Source organism: Falco naumanni, unplaced genomic scaffold (genome assembly GCF_017639655.2).
Source record: "Falco naumanni isolate bFalNau1 unplaced genomic scaffold, bFalNau1.pat scaffold_294_arrow_pat_ctg1, whole genome shotgun sequence".
Taxonomy (NCBI): Eukaryota; Metazoa; Chordata; class Aves; order Falconiformes; family Falconidae; genus Falco; species Falco naumanni.
Window position 1 is genome coordinate 12,219 of NW_024427430.1, and position 25,313 is coordinate 37,531.

The window sequence follows — 25,313 nt, forward strand, 5'->3', positions numbered from 1 at the left end:
GGGGCGCGGCCCTGGGGGGGGTCCCGGGGGGCCCCGGCTCTGCTGCTGCCGCTGCTGCCGCTGCTGCTGCTGCTGCTGCTGCCCGCGGGCGGCGGCGCCAAGTACGTGCGGGGCCGCATCAGCACCAAGGAGGTGAGCGGAGCCCCCCCCGGCACGCGCAGGGACCCCCCGTGCACCGGGACCCCCCCCTCTTTGTGCACCGGGACCCCTCCCAGGAGTGCATCGTCCCCCTTCCCCGTTATGCACCGCGATCCCCTTTTGCAATGGGACTCCCCCGGGATGCAGCGAGACCCCCCCAGGGTGCACCGACGCCCCGTTTTGCACGGAGACACCCCACCCCCCCCCCCGGGATGCACCGGGACCCCTCCTCCAGTGATGCACCGGGACCCACCCCCAGTGGTGCACCGGCCCCCCCTTTGGCACCGGGACCGCCCCCCCCGGGATGCACCGGGACCCCCTTTTGCACGGAGACACCCCCCCAGGATGCACCGGGACGCTCTTTTGCACCGGGACGCCACCCCCCCCGGCATGAACCGCCCCCCCCCCCTCCGTGCCGCGAGACCTGCCCCCCCCCCGTTTCTCTTGGAGGGGCCATGGAAGGCTGCGGGTCCGGGGGGGGACGAATCGGGGGGTCCGCCACCCCTCGCTCCCCCCCACCCCGGGGCCGCTCGGCTGTTGCCGTGGAAACCCGGCGCAGGGCCGCTGCCATGACAACGGCAGGGATGCAGGGGGGTCCCTGGGATGCGGGTGCACCCCCAACACCCCCACGTGTGTGTCCCCCCCGGCCCCGTGTCCCGTGGGGGGGGGGCGGGGGCCTGCTCCCAGCCTTGCCGTGTCACCATGGTTGGATTGGGGGGGTGGGCCGAGGGGGGGGCTCTGGATTCCGGGGGGGGGTGGGTAATGGGGAGGTTGGAGGTCCCTGAAGGGGTCCCTGGGGGTCTGTGGGGGTCCCTGGGGAGGTTGGGAGTCCCTGATGGGGGCCTTGGCGGGCTGCGGAGGGGGGGTCTGGGGGTTTTGGGGGGTCCTTGGGAGGACTTGTGGGTCCTTCAGGGGGGTTGAGGGGTCCCTGGGGGGGCTGGGGGGGAGCTATGGGGGGGCTTGGGGGACCCCTGGGGAGGCTGAAGTTCTTTCTAGGGGTTCGGGTGTCCCTTGGGGGCTGTGGGGGTCCCTGGGGGGTTTGGGGGTCCCTGAGGGTCTGTGGGGGTCCCTGGGGGGTAGAGGGGGCTCCTGCATGTCTGGGTCCCCATGTAGCGGGGAGGATGGGGTGGGGGTAGCAGAGCGAGGACCCCCCCCGACCCCCCATTGCCCCCTTCCCCCAGGACTGGGTGTTCCTGACCCGCTTCTGCTTCCTCTCTGACTACGGGCGCCTTGATTTCCACTTCCGATACCCCGAGGTGAGGGGGAGGTCGTGCCCACCGGGGTGCCCCCACCCCCCTCGTGCTGCTGACACCCTCCTCCCCCGCGGTGACCACCCCCACCACAGGCCAAGTGCTGCGAGAACATCCTGCTCTACTTTGATGACCCATCCCAATGGCCGGCGGTCTACAAGAAGGCCAACAAGGTTGGGGGGGGGCTTCGGGGTCTGCGGGTTTATTGGGGTCTGGGGGGGTGATTTGGGTCTGGGGGTGTAGGGGGGGCTGCAGGCATTGGGTTGTATTGGGGTCTGGGCGGGGTTGGGGGTCTGGGGGGTTTTATTGGGGTCTGGGGGTGTTATTTGGGTCTGGGGTGTGGGAGGGCTGTAGGCTTTGGGGGGATATTGGAGGCTGGGGGGCTTGTTTGGGTTGGGGGTAATTTGGGTCTGGGGGTGTAGGGAGGCTTCTGGTATTGGGGGTGTATTTGGGTCTGGGGGGTCTATAATGGGGTCTGGGGGGTCTATAATGGTGTCTGGGGGGGCTATGAGGGTCTGGGGGGCCTGTAATGGGGTCTGGGGGGGGCTGTGAGCATCTGAGGGGGCTACAGTGGGGCCGGGAGGGCTATAATGGGGCCTGGGGGGGGGGCTATAATGGGGTCTGGGGGGGTTAATGGAGTCTGGGGGGCCTGTAATGCCATCTGGGGGGGCTACAGGCATCTGAGGGGGCTAGAATGGGGCTGGAGGGGGAGTTATGGGGGCCTGGGGGGGCTATAATGGGGCCGGGGAGGCTATGGGGGTCTGGGGGCTATGCCCCTACAGGGGCGCCCTGTGTGTATGTGTGGGGGAGGGTCCTCACCCCCCATCTCTCCCCCCTCCCCCCCAGGACTGCCTGGCCAAGGAGTCTGTGATCCGCCCAGAGAACAACCAGGTCATCAACCTGACCACCCAGTACGCCTGGTCGGGCTGCCAGGTGGGGGGGGGGGTGTCGTGGGGGGGGGTCCTGGGGGTGTGGGGGGGTCGTGGGCTGACGGCCCCCCCCCCCAGGTGCTGCTGGAGGACTCAGTGCGGTATTTGAGCTGCGCCAGCGGTCGCAGCTTTCGCTCCGTCCGGGAGCGCTGGTGGTACGTGGCCCTCAGCAAGTGTGGGGTGAGTACCCCTCCCCGGGACCCTCTCCTCCGGACCCCTGCCCCCCCCCCCCCCCGGGACCCCCCCCCTGACAAAGGGCCCTCCCAGGGGGATGGGCTGGAGCTGGAGTACGAGATGGTGCTGACCAACGGGAAATCCTTCTGGACCAGGCACTTCTCCGCGGATGAGTTTGGTAGGTGGGGGGGGGGGCAGGGGGGGGATGTGGGGGTAGGGGGGCAATGGAGGGGATGGGGGAATGGGGGGACGGGGGGGATGGGGGGTGTAATGGGAATGGGGAGTCAAGGGGGGCGGGGGGGGTGGGGGGTGTAACGGGAATGGGGGAATGGGGGACAAGGGCAGGGCAGGGGTTGGGGGGCAGGGGGCGGCAAGGGGGATGGGGGGCAGTGGGGGGCGAGGGGGCAAGGGTGGGGTGGGGGAGTGTAATGGGAGGGAATGGGGGGGTGCAGGGGGGGGGCTGTAGTTTGGGGCAGGGGGCCGAAGACTCACCCCCACGCCCCCAGGCATCCTGGAGACGGACATCACTTTCCTCCTCATCTTCATCCTCATCTTTCTCATCTCCTGCTACTTCGGCTGTGAGTTGGGGTGGGGGGGAGTCTGGGGGGGGGGGGGATGTTGGTGAGGGTCACAGTGCTGACCTCCCCCGCCCCCCCCCAGACCTGCTGAAGGGGCGGCAGCTGCTGCACACCACCTACAAGATGTTCATGGCAGCCGCCGGCGTGGAGGGTGAGGGGGGGCGGGGGGGGCTGGGGGGGGGGGGGGGAGATCTGTGAAGGGTTTGGGGGTCCTTGGGGGGGCTGTGGGAGTCCCTGGGGGAACTGTGGGGGTCCCTGGGAGAGTCCCTGGGGGTCTGGGAGGGGCTGGGGGGGGAGGGGGAGGTCTGTGAAGGGTTTGGGGGTCCTTGGGGGGCTGTGGGAGTCTCTGGGGGAGCTGTGGGAGTCCCTGGGGGAATCCCTGGGGGGGCTGGGAGGGGTTGGTCCGTGGGGGGGGTTGGGGGTCCTTGGGGGGCTGTGGGGGTCCCTGGGGGGGTTGGGGGTTGCTGGGGGGGCTGTGGGGGTTGTTGGGGGGCTGTGGGGGTGTCCTGGAGGAGCTGGGAGGGTCCTTGGGGAGTTTTGGGGTTCCTGGTGGTCTGTGGGGGTCCCTGGGGATGGTGGAGGTCTGTGAGGGCCCCTGGGGGGTCTGTGGGGGGGCCTCCGGGGGGGTTGGGGGTCCCTGGGGGGGTTGCAGGGTGTCTGTGGGGGGTCCCTGCCCTCACCCTTCCCCCCAGTGCTGAGCCTGCTGCTGTGCTGCGTGTACTGGGGGCAGTACGCCTGCGACGGCGTCGGCAGCGGCGGCCTCAAGGTCCTGGGTGCGTCCTCGTGCGTGGGCGTGCAACACGGGGAGGGGGGGCGTGGGTGCTTGTGCATAGGTGTGCGCCATGAGGTGGGGGGTCTTCATGTGTGGGTGTGACACAGGGTGGGGGTCACTGCGTGCGGGCGTGGAACACAGTGGGGTGCAAGTCCTCGTGTGTGGCTGCGCAGCGGGGGGGGGTGGGTGCTCGTGCAACACACGTGGGGTGCACAGATCCTTGTGCAAGGGCGTGTGACGTGGGGGTGTGGCTCCTCCTACGTGGGCGTGCGATGTGGGGGGTGCGTGGCTCCTCGTGCCAGACACGGGGGGTTCACGGGTCCCTCACGCGTGGGCGTGTGACACAGGGGGGGTGCGCGGCTCTTCGTGCGCGGGTGTGCGACACGCGCTGGTGCGAGGCCTCCTCTCCCCCAGCCAAGCTGCTGTTCTCGGTCAGCTTCCTCATCTTCCTCCTCATGCTCATCCTGCTGGGCAAGGGCTTCACCGTCACCAGGTGCTGGGGGGGCGTGGGGGGGCCGGGGGCCACGGGGTGGGGCTGGGGGGGGCTATGGGGGGGCCATGGGGCACGGGGGGGTTGGGGGCAGCCGTGGGGCACAGGGGGGCAGCTGTAGGGGACAGGATCAGCTGTGGGGTGTCTATAGGGCCCAGGGGGCAGCTGTAGGGTACAGGGGCAGCTGTGGGGGGGGGTCAAGGGGCTACCCCCCCGCCCCCCCCCAGGCCCCCAATGCCCCACCCCCCCCCCCAGGGGCCGCATCAGCCACGCGGGCTCGGTCCGGCTCTCGGTCTACATGACACTCTACAGCATCGCCCACGTGCTGCTGCTCACCTACGAGGCCGAGGTGAGACCCTCCCAACCCCCCCCGCAGGACCCCTGGGATACCCCCCCCCCCCCCCAAGACCCCCCTGCGACCCCTCCCAGCCCTGTGACCCCCCCACCTACAAGACAGAGGTGAGACCCCCCCGACACCCCCCTCCCGGGCCAGGTGCTGTGACCCAGGGTGACCCCGTGTGACCCAGGATGAGCCGGGGGTGCCCTCGTGTGACCAAGGTGACCCAGGATGACCCGGTGTGACCTGGGGGGGGGGGATGGGGCAGTTCTTTGACCCGGGCCAGGTGCTGTGACCCGGTATGACCCGGTGTGACCCGGGATGACCTGAGGTGACCCGGTATGACCTGGGGGGGAATGGGGCAGTTCTTTGACCGGGGCCAGGTGCTGTGACCCGGGATGACCCAAGGTGACCCAGTGTGACCTGGGGGGGGGGGGATGGGGCAGTTCTTTGACCCGGGCCAGGTGCTGTACACCTACGAGTCCCCGGCGGGCTACGGGCTGGTGGCGCTCCAGGCTCTCGCCTTCCTCTGGTTCGGCGCTGCCGTCCTGCTCACGCTCAAGCAGGTGCCCGAGAAGCGGCACTTCTACCTGCCCTTCCTCGCCGCCTACACGCTCTGGTGAGCGCACGGGGATGGGGCGTGTGCGGGGACAGGGTGTACGTGAGGATGGGGTTGCACGAGGGCAAGATTTGCACGAGGACGGGGTGTGCAGACAGGTGGGGTGTGCACGAGGACGGTGTTTGCATGGGGCTCCCGCAGCGTGGGGCAGGCGCATGCAGGGCTGGGCCCCGCACATCAAGCCTGCCACATGCCTGACACCTGGCATGTCACACCCGGCACACATGACATGTTACACCTGGCACATGCCTGGCACATGCCACCTCATGCCTGGCACACAGCTGGCATGTCAAGTCACGCCTGACACATGCCTGGCACAGGTGACATCACACCTGTCTCCTGCGTGTGTCTGCAGGTTCTTCGCGGTGCCGCTGACGGCGCTGATCGCCAACTTTGGGATCCCCAAGTGGGCGCGGGAGAAGATCGTCAATGGGATCCAGCTGGGGATCCACCTCTATGCTCATGCCGTCTTCCTGGTGCGGGGGGACACACCCCCTCCTCAGGGCCCCCCTGCCCCTCCCCCCCCCCCTCCAGCTCCCCCCTCACCCCCTGCCCCCCCCCAGGTGATGACGCGACCCTCGGCCGCCAACAAGAACTTCCCATACCACGTGCGGACATCGCAGATTGGCTCGGCTGAGGGGGGGGGGGCCCACCAAGGGACCCCCCCGCGGGGGGGAACCCTCCCCCCACGGCTATGGCAATGTCACCTTCATCAGCGACTCAGTCCCCAACTTCACTGAGCTCTTCTCCATCCCCCCCCCGGGTGTGTCGCCACGTGTAAGTGTGTGTGTGGGACCCCTAGTGGGAGGTGGGGGAGGGTGGGGAGGGTGGGGAGATCCCCCCCCCGCCCCCCCCCCAAAAAAAAGGTAATGGTCGTGGGTGGGAGGGGAGAGGGACCCTCACCCTACTGGCCCCCCCCCCCAAACTGTGGGCGCCCCAGAAATGAGAGGGTGCCCCCCCAAAACGTGGACACCCCAAAAATGGGAGGGGATCCCCCAAACCGTTGGCCCCCCAGAAATGGGAGGGCCCCCCCATGGATCCTCGAGAAATGCCCCCCCCAACCCTCTGTGCCCCCTCCAGGCGCAGAAGCAGGTGGAGGAGACACCGGTGGTGGAGTGGGGACCCCCCCCCAGGCGTGTGGTGACCACGGTGGGTGGGGGGGCCCGGCCCCCTCAAAAGAGCAGCGGGGGGGGCGGGGGCGACGGCCAGGCCCCCCCGCCGCAGCTGCCGCCCCCACCCACCCCCAGCGGCTACCCCGAGTACTTCAGCATGCACACGGGGGGTGGACGGCACCTGTAGCCCCTCACCCCCGCTTGGGGACCCCACCAGGACCTCCATGGCCTGCCCCACGGGGACCCCAAATCCGGCCCTATGGGGTCCCCAAATCTGCCCCTCTGGGGACCCCCAGTATTCTTCCATGGGGACCCCAAACCCTGACCCACAGGGACCCCGAGTCTGGCCCCACAGAGACCCCAAATCCTGCTCCAGGGAGACCCCAAATCCTGCCCCACAGGAACCCCAAACCGAGGCCCAGGGGCCCCCAAGTGTTACCCCACAGGGACCCCCAAATCCTGCCCCACAGAGACCCCGAACCCAGGCCCAGGGGACCCCAAATCTGGCCCTATGGGGACCCCATACCCTGCTCCAGGGGGACCCTGAATCCTGCCCCGCAGAGACCCCAAATCTGCCCCTCTGGGGACCCCCTGCAGGCCCGGCCCGGCCTCCCCCACCCCAGGGCGCAGCGGCCCCCCCCCGCCCCTCCTCCCTTTCTGGACACAAGGATTTTGCCAAAATAAACCGATTTCTCGTGTTTCCACGCGCAGCCGCGTCACGGGGGAGGGCGGGGAGGGGGTGGACGGGATCCCCCGGAGCCTCCCGGGCCGCGCCGCTCTGGCCGCTCGTCTCGCTGGTAGAAGGCGCTCTAGGCCGCTCGCCCCGCCTCGTCTCCCTGCTCCCCGGCGGAACCGCTCTGGCGGCTCGTCTCGTTGCTCCGTTCCTCCCAGCCGCCGGACGTAGCCCCGCCCCCGCGGCCGCTCTAGCCCCTCCTTTCGCTGCTTCGCGCTGCCGCACTGGCCACTCCCCTGCTGCTGGCGCGGCCGCTCTGGCCCCTCCTCTCGCTGCTCCGCGGGCCTGGGAGTCCGCCACCGCCCCGAGGAGCCGCCGCCAGCGGGTGAGGGGGGGGGGGGCGGGATGTATAGGGCGGCCCATAGACGCCCATAGGGGCTATGGGGGGCCCCGCGAAGCCCCCCAGCCCCGCAGCATCCCCCCCCGGCCCCTTCGGCCCCCGGTGGAGGCCCGTGGCAACCCCCTAAGCCCCCAGGCCGCCCCCAGCCCCTGTGGGCCCGGGGAGGCCCCGCTCTGCCTCACGGGGGGGAGTTGTGGCGTGGGGAGAGGTCCTGTGGCGTGACCTGGGGGGGGTTCGGGGGGGCTTGGGGGGCTCTGTGGGGCTTGGGGGGGGCTGGGAAATGTTTGGGGGGCTGGGGGGTCGTTGTGGGGCTGAGGGTCTCTGGGGGGTGTCTGTGGGGCTGGGGGTCTTTGTGGGACTGGGGGTGTCTATGTGTGGTTCCTGTGGGGCTGGGAGGGGGCTGGGGGGTCTCTGTAGGGCTGGGAGGTCTCAATGAAGCCGGAGGCATCTCTGAGGGTTCTCTGTGGGGATGGGGAGGGTCTCTGTGGGGCTGGGGGTATTTGGGGGTCCTTGTAGACGTGGGGGGTCCCTGTGGGGTCAGGTGGGTCCCTATGGGGCAGGGCCTCCCCATGGGCCCCCTGTGGCTTCGGGGGGTCTGCGGGGCTGGGGGTCATTGGGGGGTCCCTATGGCGTCGGGGAACTCCTATAGGGCAGGGCCTCCCCGTGGGGTCCCTGTGGGTTCAGGGGGTCATTGGGGGCTTCCTATGGGCTCAGGGGGTTCCTATAGGGCCGGCTCTGCCTCCCCACACATCCAGCCTCCCAAGTGCCCCCTGCTCTCCCCACAGGCAGCTCCCGGGGTGCTGTGCCCCCCGCATTGGCGCCCTTGGTGCCACCGATGCCCTTGGTGCCATTGGCACCATTGGCACCATGGATGCGCTGCGGGCGCTGGGCGCGCTGCGGGCACTGCTGGTGCTGAGTGTGGCGCGGGGGGTGGCCGCGGGTGACTGCAAAGGGCAGCGGCGGGTCCTGCGCGGCTCCTCCGGCTTTGTCACCGACGGCCCAGGCAACTACTCAGTCAACGGCAACTGCGAGTGGCTGGTGGAAGGTGGGGACCCCCCCGGGACCCCCCTCAAATCACACACGGGCAGCTGGGGGAGGTGGGGCTCCCCGCAACGCCTGCAGGCCCCCAAAGACCCCCCTATAGTGAGTCTGTATGGCCTCAGGGGTGCTCTGGATCCCCTCCTCAGCATCCAAACATGCTTGGAGCACCCCAGAGACCCCCCCAACAATGTCCCCATGGGCCCTCTGGACCTCCCCGGCCCCCCAAAATGCCTGCAGTCCCCCAAAGTCCCCCCTCAATGTGCCTTTAGGGTCCCAGAGACCCCCCCATGGCACCCCAACGAGCCCCCAGGCACTCCAAAGCCCCCCTGGGCACCCTATAGCCTCCTTCCCACATCCCTTATAGCATCCAGAGACCACCCCCGGTGCCCCCCAAGCCCCCTCATCACCCCTTGGTCGTCATCCCCCAGGTCCCCACAATTTGCGAGGGGGTCTGGGGTGAGCCAGCTGGCCCCCACCCTGAACCCCCCCCTGCCCCTGCAGCCCCCAGCCCGCGGCACCGGGTGCTATTGACCTTTACTTTCATGGACACGGAGTGCACCTACGACTACCTGTTCGTGTATGACGGGGACTCCCCTCGCAGCCCCCTCCTCGCCAGCCTCAGCGGCAGTACCCTGCCCCCCCCACTGGAGGCCACCTCGGGCAAGGTGGGGGCGGGGGGTGGCTGTGGGGTGGGGGGCTAGGGGGTGGCTGTGGGGCAGCTGTGGGGCAGGGGATCCATGGGGTGGGGGGCTAGGGGGTGGCTGTGGGGCTGCTGGGGGGCAGGCGGTCCATGGGGGGGGGGGGGGGGGCAAGGGGGTGGCTGTGGTGCAGGGGGTGGCTCTGGGGAGCCCTGGGGTGGCCGTGGGGCAGCTGTGGGTCAGGCTCTGCCCCTGCGCCCCCCAGATGCTGCTGCACCTCTTCAGCGACGCCAACTACAACCTGCTGGGGTTCAACGCCACCTTCCGCGTGTCACTGTGCCCGCGCGCCTGCTCGGGGCGGGGGACCTGCGACCCCCAGGGGCGCTGCCAGTGCCAGCCTGGCTGGGGGAGCCCCGACTGTGCCCAGCCCCACTGCGCGACCCACTGCCAGCCCCACAGCGGCACCTGCAACCAGGTGAGCATGGGGTGGGGGGGTGGAGACCGCAGTGGGAGGCTGGGGGAGCCTGAATGTGTGGATCTGGGGGGCCCCTAAATCTGGGGGTCTGGGGGAGCCCCAAACCTGAGGGGCTGAGGACCCTGAATCAATGGGACTGGGGGACCACAAATCCATGGGGCTGGCAGAGCCTGAATTTGTGTGGCTGGGGACCCCCCCCCATTTCGGAGGTCCCCTCCACCCCCCCTCCCCATTTCGGGGTCCCCTCACCCCCCCAATTTTGGGGTCCCCCCCTAGGCCACGGGGCGCTGCGAGTGCCACCCGGGCTTCGTGGGACGTGCGTGTGACCTGGCACTGGGGGAGAGCCGGGGGGGAGGCCGCTGGTACAATGTCAGCGAGGGGGACCCCCACTTCCCCCCCCGCACTGCCGCTGCTGGCGCTGTCCTGCCTCGCACCGGGGGCTTCTACATCTTTGGGGGTGAGTGGGGGGTGGTGGGTATGGCGGGGTATGGCGTTCTGGGGGGCTTTGGCAGAGCTCCGAGGTCCTGGGGTGCTCAGAGAGGGGGGGCTCTGGGGTCCTGGAGGGCTCAGGGGAGGGATGTGGGGGGGGAATATAGGGTCTGGGAGGCTCAGCGGGGGGGCTCTGGGGTCCTGGGGAGCTCGGGGGGGGAGGGGGGATATGAGGTCCTGGGGGACTTAAGAGGGATGGGGGGATATGGGGTCTTGGGGGGGATATGGGGTCCTAGGGGCTTGGGGGAGGGATGTGGGGGGAAAAAGGGGGCTTGGGGGGCTTGGGAGGGGAGGGGGCTCTGTGGGGGACTGTAGGGTGCGATGGGGAGGGATGTGGGGGCTCTGTGGGGTGATGTGGGTCTGGGGGCACAAGGGGGGCTCACCGGAGGGGAGCTGATGGGGGGGGTTACTGGGGGGGTCTCACTGTCCCCCTCCCCCCCCCCAGGGCTGGACCTGAACCGGGCGCTGGGTGACCTTGTTGTCTACAACTTCAGCACCAACCACTGGGCGCGCCTGGAGCTGAGCCCTGCCCCAGTGAGACCCATCCCCCTCCCCGAGACCCCCCCCCCTCCCCTCCCCCCCCCAGCCCCTGCAACCCACCCCTGAGACCCCCTCCTGAGCCCCACCCTGGTGCGAGTCCCCCTGCAACACCCCCCCTCACCGGGAGACCCCCGAGATCCCCCGTGAGATGCCCCCCAAGATCCCCCTGCCACCAGACCCCCCAGGCCACAAGACACCCCCCTGAGCATCCCATCCCCCCCCCCATGGCCCTGTGCCCCCCTCCCCCTCCCATGTGTCCCCCCACCCGGGGGTCCCCAGCCCCTCCTGACCCTCCCCAGCCCTCACACGTGGCCCTGTGCCCCCACCATCTGGGGGTCCCAGTGCCCTCCCCCACCTCCCACGCGGCTGTGTGCCCCCCCCACCGGGATTCCCCGGTCCCCCTGACCCCCCCTGCCCCCCCCCAGGCTCCCCGGCACTCACACGTGGCCGTGTGCTGGCGGGACATGCTGGTGCTGAGCGGGGGGGAGCTGGCCGGGGGGGCCCTGGCCAACGACGTGTGGCTGTACGACCCCGTGGGGGGGGGCTGGCAGGAGCTGCACCCCCTCAACGGCACCCGCCCCCCCGGACTGGCCGCCCACGCCGCTGCCCTGGTGGACGACTGGCTCTACATCTTTGGAGGTGGGGGGCTGGGAGGGGGTTGGGGGGGCTGTGGGGTGTCGGGGGGGTGGCTGTGGGGGGCTTGGAGGGGCTGTTCTGCTGGGGGGGTCCCTGGGTCGGGGGGGTCCCTGAGTTGGGGGTCCAGGGTTCCGTGAGAGGGAGGTCCGTGGGTCTGTGGAGGGGGTCTGGGGGTCCAGTGGGGGAGAGTCCGTTGGGGTCTGAGTGTGCCCCCCCCCCCCCCAGGCCGGACCCCCGAGGACCTGTTCTCCTCCCGGCTGTTCCGGTTCCACCTGGGGACACGGAGCTGGGAGCTGGTGGTCCCGTGGGGGGGGAAGCCCCCGGCTGCTGCTGGCCACTCCATGGTCTTCCACCCCCCCTCACGCACCCTCCTCATCTACGGGGGGCACCGGCCCTCCACCGCTCGGTACGGGGGGCCGGGGGAGGTCCTGGGGGGACTTGGGGGGATGGGAGGATGCTGGGGGGGCTTGGGGGGTGCTGGGAGGTGGGGGGGGGGGTGTCCTACTGTGGCTCGGGAGTGCTGGGGGGATCCAGGGGGTCTTAGTGGGGCCGGGGGGGTGCTGGGTGCTGGGGAGATCCTGGGGGGGCCGTGGGGGTGCTGGGGGGTCCTAGGGGAGCTTGGGGGGTGCTGGGGAGATCTGGGGGGGCCAGGGGGGTGCTAGCGGGTCCTAGGGGGTGCTGTGAGGTCCAGGGGGGGGTGGTGTCCTAGGAGGGCTTAGGGAGGTCCTGGAGGGGTCCTGGGGGTCTGGGGAGGGGTCCTTGGGGCAGGGGTCCTTGAGGGGGTCCTTGGAGGGGGCTTGAGGGGGATTCGGGGGGGGCCCTAGGGGTTTGGGGAGGTGTCTGTGGGTGCTGGGGTGGGGGTCGTTGGGGGTATCCCTGAGGGGAGGGGTTTGGGGAGGTGTCCTTGGTGGGGGTCCCACCTGTGCCCCCCCCCAGGTTCAGCACGCGCGCCAACACGACGGAGCTGTTCCACCTGGGGCGGCGGCACTGGGCCACGCTGCGGGCGCGGGGGGGGGGCCCCGGGAGCGCGCCTTCCACTCCGCCACCCGCCTGGGCGACTACATGGTGGTCTACGGTCAGTGACACCCCCCTGCCCCTGACCCCCGGGACCTACCCCCCTGGACCCCCTGCATCTCCCTGGGACCCCTCCCCAGACCCCCCCCCACCCCTCCCCCCATGGCAGGGCTGAGCCCCCCAGACCTCCACAGCCCCCAGTGCCCCACATAACCCTCTCGGACTCCCTCTGGGACCCCCCGTGCCCCCCCCGACGTCCCCCCCCCACGCCCCCCATACCCTTCCCCATGCCCCCCGTGACCCCCCAAATCCCCCTCCTGCCCCTCTCACGCCCCCCCAGTGCCCCCCGGCCCCTGACCTCCCCCCTCCCCCCCCCCAGGGGGCAACGTGCACACCCACTACCACGAGGAGAAGTGCTACGAGGACGAGATCTTTTTCTACCACCTGGGCTGTCACCAGTGGGTGCCCAGCGCCCAGCTGGCCCATGGGCTACCCCACGGTGAGGGGGGGGATATCTGCCCCATGGAAGGGCGGGGGGGGCTCATGGGGCTGCCCCAGCGGGAACAGGGAGGCTGTCACCAGTGGGTGCCCAGCACCCAGCTGGCCCACGGGCTACCCCACGGTGAGGGGGGGGCATGGGGGGGGGTGTCTGCTCCATGGAAGGGGTGGGGGGCTCATGGGGCTGCCCCAGCGGGAACAGGGGGGCTGTCACCAGTGGGTGCCCAGCACCCAGCTGGCCCACGGGCTACCCCACGGTGAGGGGGGGGCGTGGGGGGCGTGTCTGCTCCATGGAAGGGGTGGGGGGCTCGTGGGGCTGACCGAGCCGGGGGGCTGTCACCAGTGGGTGCCCAGCGCCCAGCTGGCCCACGGGCTACCCCACAGTGGGGGGGGGGGGGGCGGGGCGGGTTCTGGGGGGTCCCTGAGCATCCCTCTCCCCACAGTGGGGGGTTCCGCCGGGGTCCCTGAGTGTCCTGCTCCCCGCAGAGGGTGGGGGTCCTGGGGAGGGTCCCCAGGGGTTCCCTGAGTGCCCTTCTCCTTGCAGGGCACAGGGGGGCTTCCCGGGTGGGTCCTGGGGGGGTCCCTGAGCGCCCCTCTCCCCGCAGAGGGGGGGTCGCAGGGGGGCCCAGCGCGGGGGCGCTATGCCCATGCAGTGGGGGCGCTGGGCGGGCGCGTGCTGCTGGTGGCAGGGGGCTTCAGCGGTGCCCCCCGGGGCGACCTCCTGGCCTACAAGGTGCCACCCTTCGTTGTCCCACCACCGGCCCAGGACGTGAGTGCCCTCCCCGGGGGTCCCTGAGGCTCCCCCACCCCTTGGACCCCTGACCCCCCTGGGGGTCCCTGCAGCCCCTCACCCAGCCCTGGGGGTCCCTGCAGCCCCAATGCCCACCCTGGGGTGTTCCTGAGCCACCCCCCCAAGGATCCCTAAGCCCACCTGGGGGGTCTCTGTCCCCATTTCAGGGGGTTTACATTCCCATCCTGGGGGGCCCCTGTCCCCATCCCAGGGGTCCCCATCCCCATCCCAAGGATTCCCAGTCCTGGGGGTCTCTGTTCCCATCCCACGGGGTCCCTGTCCTGGGGGTCCCTGTCCCCATCCCTGGGATTCCCTGTCCCTGTGGTCCCCGTCCCCATCCTGGGGGTCCCTCATCCTCATCCTGGGGGGTCTCTGTCCCGGGGTCCCCCCTCCCCATCCCGGGGGGCCCCGTCCCAGGGATTCCCTGTCCCTGTGGTCCCTGTCCCCATCCAGGGGGGCCCCCATCCTCATCCCGGGGGGTCCCTGTCCCCATCCCGGGGGTCCCCATCCCCGTCCCAGGGATTCCCTGTCTCTGTGGTCCCTGTCCCCATCCAGAGGGGGCCCCATCCTCATCCCGGGGGGTCCCTGTGCCGGGGGACCCCCTCCCCACACCCCCCCATGCCCCCCCAGTACCACCTGGATTACTGCTCTCTGTACGCGGAGCGCGGCACCTGCACCAAGGACCCCCAGTGCGCCTGGTGCCTGGGGGGCTGCCAGAGCCCTACGCCTCCCACCAGTGTGAGGGGGGGGCTGCGCCGGTGGGGGGGGCATGGCACGAGGTCCCCGGGGAAATGGGGTGCGGGGCGTGGGGGTCCCGGGGGAAGTGGGGGAGCATGGGTGCTGGGGTCCCTGGGAATTCAGGGGGGACAGATGCTGGGGTCCCCTGGGGAAATGGGGTGGGTATGGCTGTGGGGGTCCTGGGGGAAATGGGGGGGGGTGATATTGGGGTCCCCTGGGGAAATGGGGTGGGACAGACACTGGGGTCCCATGGAGAAATGGGGGGATCATGGGCACTGGGGTCTCCATGGAGTTGGGGGCGGGGGGCATGGGTGTCAGGGTCTCCTGGGGAAATGGGGGGGGGAGGGGAGATTCTGGGGTCCTCCAGGGAAATGGGGGTCAGGGTGTTGGGGACCCCTCACTGGAGGCAGCTGGGGAGGGGGACCCCAGGTGCCGGGGGGGGGTTGTCCGTGCCCCACATAGCCCTGTTTGGGGGGGGTGGGTTGTCCCCCCTGACCCATGTGTCCCCCCCCCCCCAGTGCCTGAGCACTGGCTGCCTGGGCCTGGCACGGCTGCTGGTGGACTGCGAGTCCTGCCTGGTTTTTGGGGAGGGGGCTGGGCCAGGCCCCCCCCGCGGCCCCGGCCCCTTTGGGTGGTGTGTGCAGAATGACACCTGCATGCCTGTGGCAGGTGAGAGGGAGGAAGGAGGGGTCCAGGGAGGGGGTGGGGGTTGCAGAGGGGAGGGGCGTCTATGGAGGGGATGGGGGGGGTGGTCCATGGAGGGCACAGGGGGTCCACAGAGGTAATGGGGGGCGCGTGGAGGAGATGAGGGGTCCATGGGGGCAATGGGGGTGGGGTCCATGGAGGGGTTGAGGGGTCTGTGGAGGCAATGAGGGGGGGGTGGTCCCTAGAGGCAATGGGGGGGGTCCCTAGAGGCGATAGGGGTTCCTTAGAGGCAATGGGGAGGGTCCCTAGACGGGGGGGAGTCCCTAGAGGCAATGGGGAAGGTTTCTAGAGGCAATAGGGGTTCCTTAGAGGCAATGGGTGGGGGTCCTTAGGGGGGCGTCCCTAGAATTGATAGGGGTTCCCTAGAGGCAATGGCGGGGGGTCCCTGGGGAGGTCCCTAGAGGCGATAGGGGTCCAGAGAGATGACATGGGGTCTGCAGAGGTCACAGGGGGCCCGCCAAGGTGACCGCCCCCCTCTCCACCCCCCTGCCGTGCCCCCCCCCCCAGAGCAGAGCCAGTGCCGCGTGGGGCAGATCTCGGGGACCTACGGCTGGTGGGGTCCGCGCCCCGTCTTCGTGACAGCGCTGGAGCAGTGCCGCACCGCCGCCTTCCAGCCCGGCCTCCACCTCCTCACCTACCAGCAGCCCCGCAACGACTCCCAGCCCGACAAGGTGGGTGCCCCCCCACCCCTCCGGGGGTGTCCTCCCCACTCCAGGGTGGTCCCGGGGGTTCCCCGCCACCCGTCCCCCCACCCCTAACACCCGGGGGGGGGCAGGTGGCCATCGTGCGCAGCACCACCATCACGCTCAGCCCCAGCGGCGACACCGACGTCTCGCTGGTGTATCGGGGGTACATCTACCCGCTGCTGGGACCCCCCCCCACCCCCGGCCCCGGCCCCAGCGTCTGGGCACGCATCCAGCGCCTCTACGTCATTGCCCGGCTTGGCAGGCACCCCAATTCTCCGGAGCTGGTAGGGGCCGGGGGGGCTGGAGTGGCTGGGGTCACTTGTGGAAGGAGGAGGGGGCTGGGGGGGGGGGGGGGGGCTAGGGTTCCTTATTGAGAGAGGAGGGAGGATAACGGGGGGCCGTGGAGGGCTGGGGTGGGGCAGGGCTCACCCGTTGGGGGAGGAGGGGGGATAAACGGGGGGCTGGGGGGTGCTGGGGTCCCTTATGGAGGGAGGAGGAGGGATAATGAGGGGCTGGTGTGGGGCTGGGGTCCCTTATGGGTCACTCCCCCCCATTGTGGGGGTCTCCCTTGCAGCAGGGGGGATGCTGGGCATGGGGGTCCCATTAGGGCTGTTTCCTTCCCCCCCCCCCCTATTTCTGGGGTCCCCCTCGCCGCAGGGGGGGGTCTGGGGGTCCTACTCACCCTGCTGATGCCCACATTTTTGCCCCCCCCCCCCCCCCCCCAGGAGGAGGTGGGGCGCTGGTGGGTGCAGCAGGAGCGGGAGACGCGTCCCCTGCAGCGCCCCCGCCCCGAGAGGCTTTTCGGGGCGCCCGAGCGGGGCAACAAGTACGCGGTGCAGGTGGAGGGGCACTTCAACAGCTCTGGGGGGGGGCTCAGCAGCGAGCTCACCCTCGTCTGGGACCGCACCGGCGTCCCGGGGGGCAGCGTGAGTAGGGGGTGGGGGGCGTGGGGGGGCTGGGGAGGAGTCCCATGGGGAGGGAACGGGGATAAGGGGGTGCTGGGGGAGGGTGGGGGTAAGGTGACAGGGAGGTTGGGGGGGATTGGGGCAGCGTGAGGGGTGGGGGGGGGCCTGGGGGGGGGGCACAGTGAGCTGGGGGCCAGTGGGGAGTCCCAGACACCCCCATCCTTTGGCCATGGCTCTCCCCACCCAGGGGCTGCTTTGGGGCTGGGGAGGGGCTGGGGGGGGGGCAGTGAGCTGGGGGTCCCAGACCCCCCTTGGCCATGGCTCATGGCAGGGCTCTGGTTCTGGGGGGTTCTGGCAGGTTGGGGGGGGGGGGGGGGCCTGGGGGGCTCTGTGGATGTTCCCTCTGCCCCAACCCCCTCGTGCCCCCCCCCAGGAGATCTCCTTCTTCTTCCTGGAGCCGCTGCGGTCGCCCCCCGGGCGCTGCCCCTCGTACCCCTCGTGCCTGGCCTGCCTGGCCGACCAGGGCTGCGGCTGGTGCCCCCCCAGCGCCTCCTGCCACGGCCGCCTGCACCCCCCAGGGGGGCTCTGTGGGGGGGGAGGCCCCCGCCTCATCCTCACCCCCGCCAACTGCGTCCTGTGTGAGGACTATCGCGACTGTCACGCCTGTGCCGCTGTGAGATGGGGGGGGCTGGGGGGCTGCGGAGGGGACTTGGGGCGGGGGGGGGAGACATTGGGGAGGGTTGGGGGGCTGGGGAAGGGGCTTGGAGGGGCGGCGGGGGGAAATTGGGGAGGGTTGGGGGGCTGGGGAAGGGGCTTAGGGGGGTGATGGGGGGGATTGGGGTGGTCTGGGGGCTGCAGGGAGGTCTGGGGGCTGCAGGGGGTGCTGGGGAAGGGGGCTGGGGGGCTACAGAGGTATCTGGGGGGGTGGGGGGGCTATGGGGGAGCTGGGGGAGTCGGGGTGTGGCTGGGGGGGGTGCAGAAGGGATTGGGATGGTGCTGGGGGGTCTGGGGGCTGCAGGGGCTGTGGCGGGGGCGGGGCACGGGGGTGTCTGGGAGGGTCAGAGGGCTCCGGGGGGGGTCTCTGGGGGTCTCTGCTGACACCCTCCCCCACCAGGACCCCTTCTGCGAGTGGCAGGCGCACAGCAGCAAGAAGGGCGACTTCGTCTGCACCCGCCGCGGGCGGCATGGGGGGGCTGTGCGAGCCCCCCAGGACTGCCCCAGCCTCTGCAGCCAGTCAGTGCTGGGGGGGGAGGGGGGGGTCCTGGGGGGGTCCTGGGGGGGCTTAGGGGGGTCCCTGGTAGGTCTGTGGGTGGGGGGGGGGAACCTTGTGGGCCTGGGGGTCCCTGGGGGGGTGTGTGTCCGGGGGGGGGGGTCCCTGCTGGGGCTGGGGGGGTCCCTGCTGGGGCTGGGGGGGGGTCCCTGGTGTCTGACCCCCCCCGCAGGCGGCGCTCCTGCGCGGAGTGTCTGTCCAACTCCAGCCAGTGCGCCTGGTGCCAGTCCACGCGCCGCTGCTTCTTCTTCGCCGCCTACTTGGCCAAGTACCCCTACGGGGGCTGCCGGGGCTGGTACGACAGGTGAGTGGGGGGGCGGGGGCTGGGGGGTCCGGGGATACAGGGGAGGGGGGCTGGGGGGGGGGCTGAGGGGCATAGCAGGGTCCCGGCAGTCCTGGGTGTATCCCGGGGGGCTTGGGGAGGGTCCTGGGGGGTCTCTGGGGGGGCACAGTGACCTTTTGGGGGCACAGCAGGGTCCTGGGGGGTCTGGGGGGGGGCACAGTGACCTTTTGGGGGCACAGCAGGGTCCTGGGGGGTCTCTGGGGGGGCACAGTGACCCCTGAAGGGGCACAGCAGGGTCCTGGGGGGTCTCTGGGGGGGCACAGTGACCCCTGAAGGGGCACAGCAGGGTCTCTGGGGGGGCACAGTGACCTTTTCGGGGCACAGCAGGGTCCTGGGGGGTCTCTGGGGGGACACAGTGACCTTTTGGGGGCACAGCAGGGTCCTGGGGGGTCTCGGGGCCGGGGGGGGGGGCGGGGGGGGCACAGTAACCCCTGGGGCAGGGCACAGCTCCCCACTGGACCCGTGCGTGCCCCAGGAGACCCCCTGGGGTAAAAGCGACCCCCCCCCCCAGCCCCCCAGGGGGCCCTTTATCCTCGGGGTGGGGGGGGTCCCGCTGTTGCCCGTGCCTGGGGGTGACAGGTTTTTTTTCGGGGGGGGGTCCCACAGTGTGCACTCAGCCCCCCAGTGCCAGGACTGCAGCCGCTTCAGCACCTGCAGCGAGTGCCTGCGCAACCTGGAGTGCGGCTGGTGCGGCGACACCCGCAACCCCACGCTGGGCCGGTGAGTGGGGGGGTCCCCGAGACCCCCCCCCCCAAATCCTGACACACACACCCTCCCCCCCCTCCAGCTCGCCCCCCCCCCCCCACCCTCACTGTGTCCCCCTCCCCACGCAGGTGCCTGGAGGGGGATTTCTCAGGGCTGCGGGGGTACCCCAACTGCTCGGTGGCACTGGGGGGGCTGACCTCCCCAAATGGGGGGGGGGGTCGCGGCGTGGTCCTACGGACAGTGCCCAGATGTGGACGAGTGTCACCTGGGGCTAGCGGGCTGTCACCCCCTGGCCACCTGCCGCAACACCCCCCAGGCCTTTGAGTGTCGCTGCCGCCGCGGCTACACCGGTGACGGAACAACCCACTGCAACCGCACGTGAGCGGGGTGGGGGCGTCATGCGGGGGGGTTTGGGGACACGGGGACATGGTGGGGGCCAGGGGTGTTTGGGGACACAGGGCCATGTGGGGACATCGTGTGGGGTGGTGGCATTGGGGGACGTGGGGACATTGCGTGGGGCAGGGGCATTTGGGGACACGGGGACCATGTGGGGGCGTTTGGGACATGAGATTGCATGGGGCGGGGACGTTTGGGGACAGGGGACCATGTGGGGGCGTTTGGGGACATCGGACCATGTGGGAGCGTTTGGGGACACGGGGACCATTTGGGGGCGTTTGGGGACACGGGACATTGCGTGGGGCGGGGGCGTTTGGGGACACAGGGACCACGTGGGGACATCACGTAGGGTAGGAGCGTTGGGACCATGGGGGCCACCACTGCCACAACTGCCCCCTCTCCCCCCACCATGGTGACACAGGGGGGGTCCCAGTTGCCCTCTCCCCGTGTCACCACGCCCCCCCCCCCCCCAGGTGCTACGAGGACTGTGGCCACGGCTACTGCAGCGGGGCCCCCAACTACACCTGCGTGTGTCACCTGGGCTGGACATCGCTGCGCCCCAATGCCACCCGCCACGGGGACACGGGGGACACTGGGGACACGGGGGACACTGGGGACGTGGAGGACGCCCCCCTCTGCTCCGTGGACTGTGGCTGCCACTTCCACAGCAGCTGCGACACGGCCGGGCCTGGCGTCTGCGACCGCTGTCACAGTGAGTCCCCTGTGTGTCCCCTCCGTGTCCCCAAGTGCCCCACCGTGTCCCCACACATCTCCCTGCATCTGCCCGTGCCCCTCCACGTTCCCACGTGTCCCCCACACGTCTGCCACGCCCACCACGCATCCCCCTGTGTCCCCCTGCACCCTCCCCCGTGCCCCTTGTGCCCTCCCAGGTCCACGTGTCCCTGTGTCCCCCCATGTCCCCGCTCCCCCTCGGTGCCCTCCCACCCGCTGTGTCCCCTTCCCCGCAGACTGGACCCACGGGGAGCGCTGCCAGCTGTGCCGCCCCGGCAGCTTCGGGGACGCGGCGGGGCCGGGGGGCTGCCGGCAGTGCCACTGCCACGGCCACGGGCAGCCTGAGCGCGGCCACTGCCACGCGGCCACCGGCGCCTGCTTCTGCGCGCCCCCCACCCAGGGCCCCCACTGCGACCGCTGCGCCCCCGGCTACTTCGGTGACCCCAGGTGAGGGGGGGGCCCCCAGAGCCGACTCACTGGCCCCCAGCCCCAATTCACTGGCCCTGGGCCCCTCTCTGAGCCCCCACCCCGAGGCACTGGCCCCCAGCCCTGAGGTGCTGGCCCTGGGCCCCTCTCTGGCCCCCAGCCCCAAGTCACTGGCCCCCAGCCCCAAGTCACTGGCCCCCAGCCCTGAGGTGCTGGCCCTGGGCCCCTCTGACCCCCACTCCAAGTCACTGGCCCCTGTCCCAAGTCACTGGCCCCCAGCCCTGAGGCACTGGCCCTGGGCCCCTCTCTGACCCCCACCCCAAGTCACTGGCCCCCTGTCCCAAGTCACTGGCCCCCAGCCCTGAGGCGCTGGCCCTGGGCCCCTCTCTGACCCCCACCCCAAGTCACTGGCCCCCAGCCCTGAGGCACTGGCCCCGGGACCCTCTGTGCACCCCCAGCCCTAATTCACTGGCCCCTGTCCCAACTCACTGGCCCCACACACCCCCCTCTGAGCCACCAGCCCCAATTCTGTGGCCCCCTCCCCAGTTGCCTGGCCTCGGCCCCCCATTCCTAGCCCCCAGCCCCCTGTGCGACCCCCCCCCCCTCTCGCCCCCCCCAGGGACGGGGGCACATGCTACCGGGAGTGCGGGGGCCGCTCACTGGTGGCCAATCTCTCCTCCACGGTGGCCCTGGGCTCACGCCTGGCCGGTGGGGGCTCGTCGCCTGGGGGGGGGCTTTCTTACTGCGTGTGGGTGCTGTCAGTGACGGGGGGGCCGGAGCCCTGCCCCCCCGGGGAGCCCTGCCCCACCATCAGCCTCACCCTGATGCCCGACCTCTACACACCCTGCATGGTGAGGGGCTGGGGGGGCATGGGGGGGGCGAGGGGGCATGGCGGGGGGGGCATGGTGAGGGGCTGGGGGGGCATGGGGGGGGCGAGGGGGCATGGCGGGGGGGGCAGGGCACGGGGGGGCATGGTGAGGGGCTGGGGGGGCATGGGGGGGGCAGGGCACGAGGGGGCATGGTGAGGGGCTGGGGGGTGCAAGGGGGCATGGTGAGGGGCTGGGGGGGCATGGGGGGGCAGGGCACGGGTGGGGCATGGAGGGGGAGAGCGAGGGGGCATGGTGGGGGGGCAGGGCACGGGGGGTCATGATGAGGGGCTGGGGAGTGCAGGGGGGCGTGGTGAGGGGCTGGGGGGTGCGGGGGATGCTGAGGGAGTGCATGGGGAGCACTGGAGACTTGGGGAGGTGCTGGGGGTATGGGGGGGGGGGCACGGGGGCTCAGAGGGGCCAGGGGGGCACAGGGGGGTGCTGACTGCCCCATGCCCCACCCTGACCTGCTGCCCCCCCCCAGAGCAGCTATGCCTATGCCTTCGACGGGGTGCCGGCCTTCCTGGAGGGGGGGGGGCTGCAGGGGGACCCCACCCTGCTGGGGGCCTTCTGCGGCCGGGGCCGCCCTGAGCCCCTCACCCTGCACGCCCACTCAGGTACGTGGCCCCCCCCAGGGACCCCTCAAACCCCTCCAGATCCCCCACACACACACCCAGGGCCCCCTGCATCCCCCAGATCCCCCCCCAAAGCCCCTCATCCCCCCTCCCCATGCCCCCCCAGGCATGCCCTCCCCCTCTGCCCCCCCTAAATCCCCTCTGTATCCCCAAATCCCCCATGCCCGGCACCCCCCCCATGCCCCCCCGTTGCGCTGTGCCCCCACCCCATGCCCCCCCCCCTCGGTGCGGTGCCACCCACCACCCCCCCGTGCCCCCCAGGAGTGCTGGTGCTGTACTACGAGGCGAATGGCAGCGAGCCCACCGGCTTCAACGTCAGCGTGGGGGTGCAGGGGTGCAGCCCCCCCTGTGGGGGGGGACAGGAGTGCCGGGGGGGCCGCTGCGCCTGCCTGGGGGAGCGGGGGGGGCCTGGCTGCACCCAGCGCCTCTGCCCCGGGGACTGCGGAGCCCCCGCCGGGCGCGGGGTCTGCAACACGGTGAGGGAGGGGGTGTGTTACGGGGGGCGGGGGGGGGTGGGGAGGTGAAGGGGGGCTGCATAGGAGGATACGGGGGGGCGTGTGGGGGGGGGCAGTGGATACAGGTGGGCTGCAGGGAGGTGGGGGTGCAGGGGGGTGACAGGGCTATTTCGGGGTACAAGGGGGGGCGGGGGGGCGGGCAGTGGTTGCAGGGGGCTGCATGGGGTACAGAGAGTTTGGGGGTGTGGGTATGTGGGGGGGGTTGGGGTCACGAGGGGGCACTTGGGGGGTGCAGGGATTGGGGGGGGTGGGGTTTTTGGGGGGTCTTGGGGGTTCAGAGGGGGGTCGCTGCCAGCACTGGGTGCAGCTTCCCACCCACCCCTCAAACCCCCCCCTCAGACACTGGGGCTCTGCCGGTGCCGGGAGGGGTTCCACGGTGCCGGGTGCTCAGAGCCGCTGCTGCCCGGGAGCCTCGTCTGGGAGACCCTGGAGGGGGGGGGCCCCTGCCGCGGTGAGTCTGGGGTCCCACACCCCCCCCGGGGTGCCCACTGCCTTACCTGGGAGTCCCGCTGTCCCAACCCAGGGGTCTGCGCTCCATCCTGGCTGCCTGTGCCCCACCTGGGGGTCCTACTGGCCCACCTGGGGGTCTGCACTCAAACATTGGGGTCCCTCTGCCCCACCCCCGGGGGTCCCCACCCCCAGGGGTCCCCACCCCTGAGTGTCTGTGCCACACTCCTGGGGGGCTGCACCCCATACTTGGGGGTCCCCTTCTGCCCCACAGCTCAGGGGGGGCCTTCCGCAGTGCCCCCCAGGCCCCCCCACTGCCCCCCCAGCCCCCCAATCTGCCCCCAGCCCCCCCTGACCCCCCTGGTGCCCCCCAGGACACTGCCAGCCGGTTCCTGCACCGCCTGGGCCACAGCCTGGTGGAGGGGCCTGAGGAGACGCTCTGGATGTTCGGGGGGCTCTCGCTGTCCCAGGGGCTGCTGGGAGACGTCTACAGGTCAGCAGAGCCCCCCAAAATACCCGTAACCCCGCCCCCAGCCCCCCGTAACCCCCGCCCCCAGCCCCCTTAACCGTGTCCCATCCCTCCCTTAACCCCCGCCCCCTAACCCCGCCCCCTGGCCCCCTTAGCGCCGCCCCCCCCGCCTCCCCGCCCCTTTAATCCCCGCCCCCCAGCGTTTTAACCCCGCCGCCCCCCCGCCTCCCCGCCCCTTTAACCCCCGCCTCCCCGCCCCTTTAATCCCCGTCCCCACCATTTTAACCCTGCCCCCCCTTAACCCCGCCCCCCACCATTTTAACCTCACCCTTTAACCCCGCCCCCAGCCCCTTTAACCCCGCCCCTTTAACCCCGCCCCCCAGCCCCTTTAACCCAACGCCCCCCCACCCATGTAGCCCCGCCCCCCAGGTACTCCATCCCTGAGCACCGCTGGACCCAGATGCTGGCGGGGGCTGAGGACAGGGGTCCCGGCCCCTCCCCCCGCTACTTCCACGGGGCCGCCCACCTGGCCCCGCGCCGCGCCATGCTGGTGCTGGGGGGGCTGACGGCAGCGGGGGTCGCCAGCGACGTCTGGCTGCTCAACCTCACCACGCTGCAGTGGCGCCAGCAGCAGGTACGGACCCCTGCGACCCCCCAGGGACCCCCGCCCCCATAGAACCCTCCACAGGACCTTCTCCCCTCCCCATAGCATCCCTCTGGGGGTCACCCACCCCCCCCCCACACCGTTTGGGCTCTAACCCCCCCCAGGCCCCCCCGGTGCCAGCGGTGGCGGGGCACACGCTGACCCCCCGGGGGGGCTCCTCGGTGCTGCTGATCGGGGGGTACTCGCCCGAGAACGGCTTCAACATGGAGCTGCTGGAGTTCCAGCTGGAGACCGAGACCTGGGTGGTGGTGGAGCAGGCAGGGACACCCCCCACAGGTAATGGTCCCCCCGTGCCACCTGCTGGGGGAAGGGCTGGGACCCCAGCCCGTGGGGGTGGGACCCCCAGTTATGGGGCTGGGACCCCCGGCTGTAGGGGTGGGGCTGGGACCCTGGGTTATGGGGCTGGGGATGTGGGTTAGGGGGCTGTGACCCTCAGCTGTGGGGCTGGGGCCCCCGGTTATGGGGCTGGGGGTGTTGGCTGGGGAGCCAGGACCCCCAGGCTATGGGACCACCCTTTCCGGGCTACGTGGCTGGGGATGTGGGTTAGGGGGCCGTGACCCCCAGGTGTGGGGCTGGGGCCCCCCGGTTATGGGGCTGGGGGTGTTGGCTGGGGAGCCAGGACCCCCAGGCTATGGGACCACCCTCTCCGGGCTATGTGGCTGGGGATGTGGGTTGGGGGGGCCAGAACCCCCGGCTGTGAGCCCAGCTCTATTCCACGCCCCCCGCCCCCCCCTCCCCCCAGGGCTGTACGGGCACTCTGCCGTGTACCACGCGGGCTCGGACGCCGTGTTCGTTTTTGGGGGGCAGCGGTTCCACGTGGGGGCGGTGGGCGCCTCCCCCGAGCTGTACAGCCTGCACTGCCCTGACCGCACCTGGAGCCTGCTGGCCCCCGCCCGCGGCCGCAAGGTGGGGGAGCGGGGAGGGGGGCTGTGGGGTGTCTAGGGGGGGCTGTGGGGTGTCTAAGGGGGGTTGGGGGGCATATAGGGAGGGCTGGGGAGCATCTGGGGGGGCTGGGGAGCGTCTGGGGGGCTGGGGGCATCTAAGGGAGTTGGGGGGGGCATCTGGGCGGGTAGGGGGGCGTCTAGGGGAGTTGGGGGGCGTCTGGGGGGGTAGGGGGGCCTCTGGGGGGGTGGGAGGCATCTGGGGGGGGCTGGGGGCCATCTGGGGGAGTTGGGGAGTGTTTTGGGGGCAGAGGGGTGTCTAGGGGGGGTGGGAGAC

General features: G+C 71.2%; 2 protein-coding genes across 2 annotated transcripts; both read left to right on the forward strand.

The window, feature by feature from the left end:
* Positions 1–3: 3 nt before the first annotated feature.
* Positions 4–7,073, forward strand: TMEM145 (transmembrane protein 145; the record flags this gene model as incomplete). The annotated part of the gene is given in 16 exon segments (XM_040581448.1): positions 4–132; positions 1,320–1,394; positions 1,484–1,561; positions 2,235–2,321; positions 2,396–2,497; positions 2,585–2,669; positions 2,998–3,069; positions 3,152–3,220; positions 3,762–3,842; positions 4,256–4,334; positions 4,587–4,680; positions 5,115–5,287; positions 5,643–5,763; positions 5,851–5,922; positions 5,924–6,064; positions 6,368–7,073. Coding segments are annotated over 16 exon segments (1,677 nt in total), but the record flags the coding sequence as incomplete, so codon positions are not given.
* Positions 7,074–7,192: 119 nt separating this feature from the next.
* MEGF8 (multiple EGF like domains 8) lies at positions 7,193–25,001 on the forward strand (the record flags this gene model as incomplete). Its single annotated transcript, XM_040581447.1, is given in 34 exon segments — positions 7,193–7,457; positions 8,258–8,517; positions 9,015–9,178; positions 9,417–9,626; positions 9,903–10,083; positions 10,561–10,649; positions 11,081–11,294; positions 11,517–11,697; positions 12,228–12,301; positions 12,304–12,366; positions 12,685–12,804; positions 13,409–13,572; positions 14,224–14,331; positions 14,850–15,000; positions 15,544–15,707; positions 15,812–16,006; positions 16,448–16,648; positions 17,061–17,300; positions 17,742–17,860; positions 18,070–18,201; positions 18,847–18,960; positions 19,074–19,167; positions 19,169–19,323; positions 19,815–20,053; positions 20,310–20,520; positions 21,119–21,350; positions 21,850–21,982; positions 22,262–22,380; positions 22,382–22,476; positions 22,855–22,966; positions 23,337–23,455; positions 23,861–24,065; positions 24,200–24,371; positions 24,838–25,001. Coding segments are annotated over 33 exon segments (5,112 nt in total), but the record flags the coding sequence as incomplete, so codon positions are not given.
* Positions 25,002–25,313: the final 312 nt, after the last annotated feature.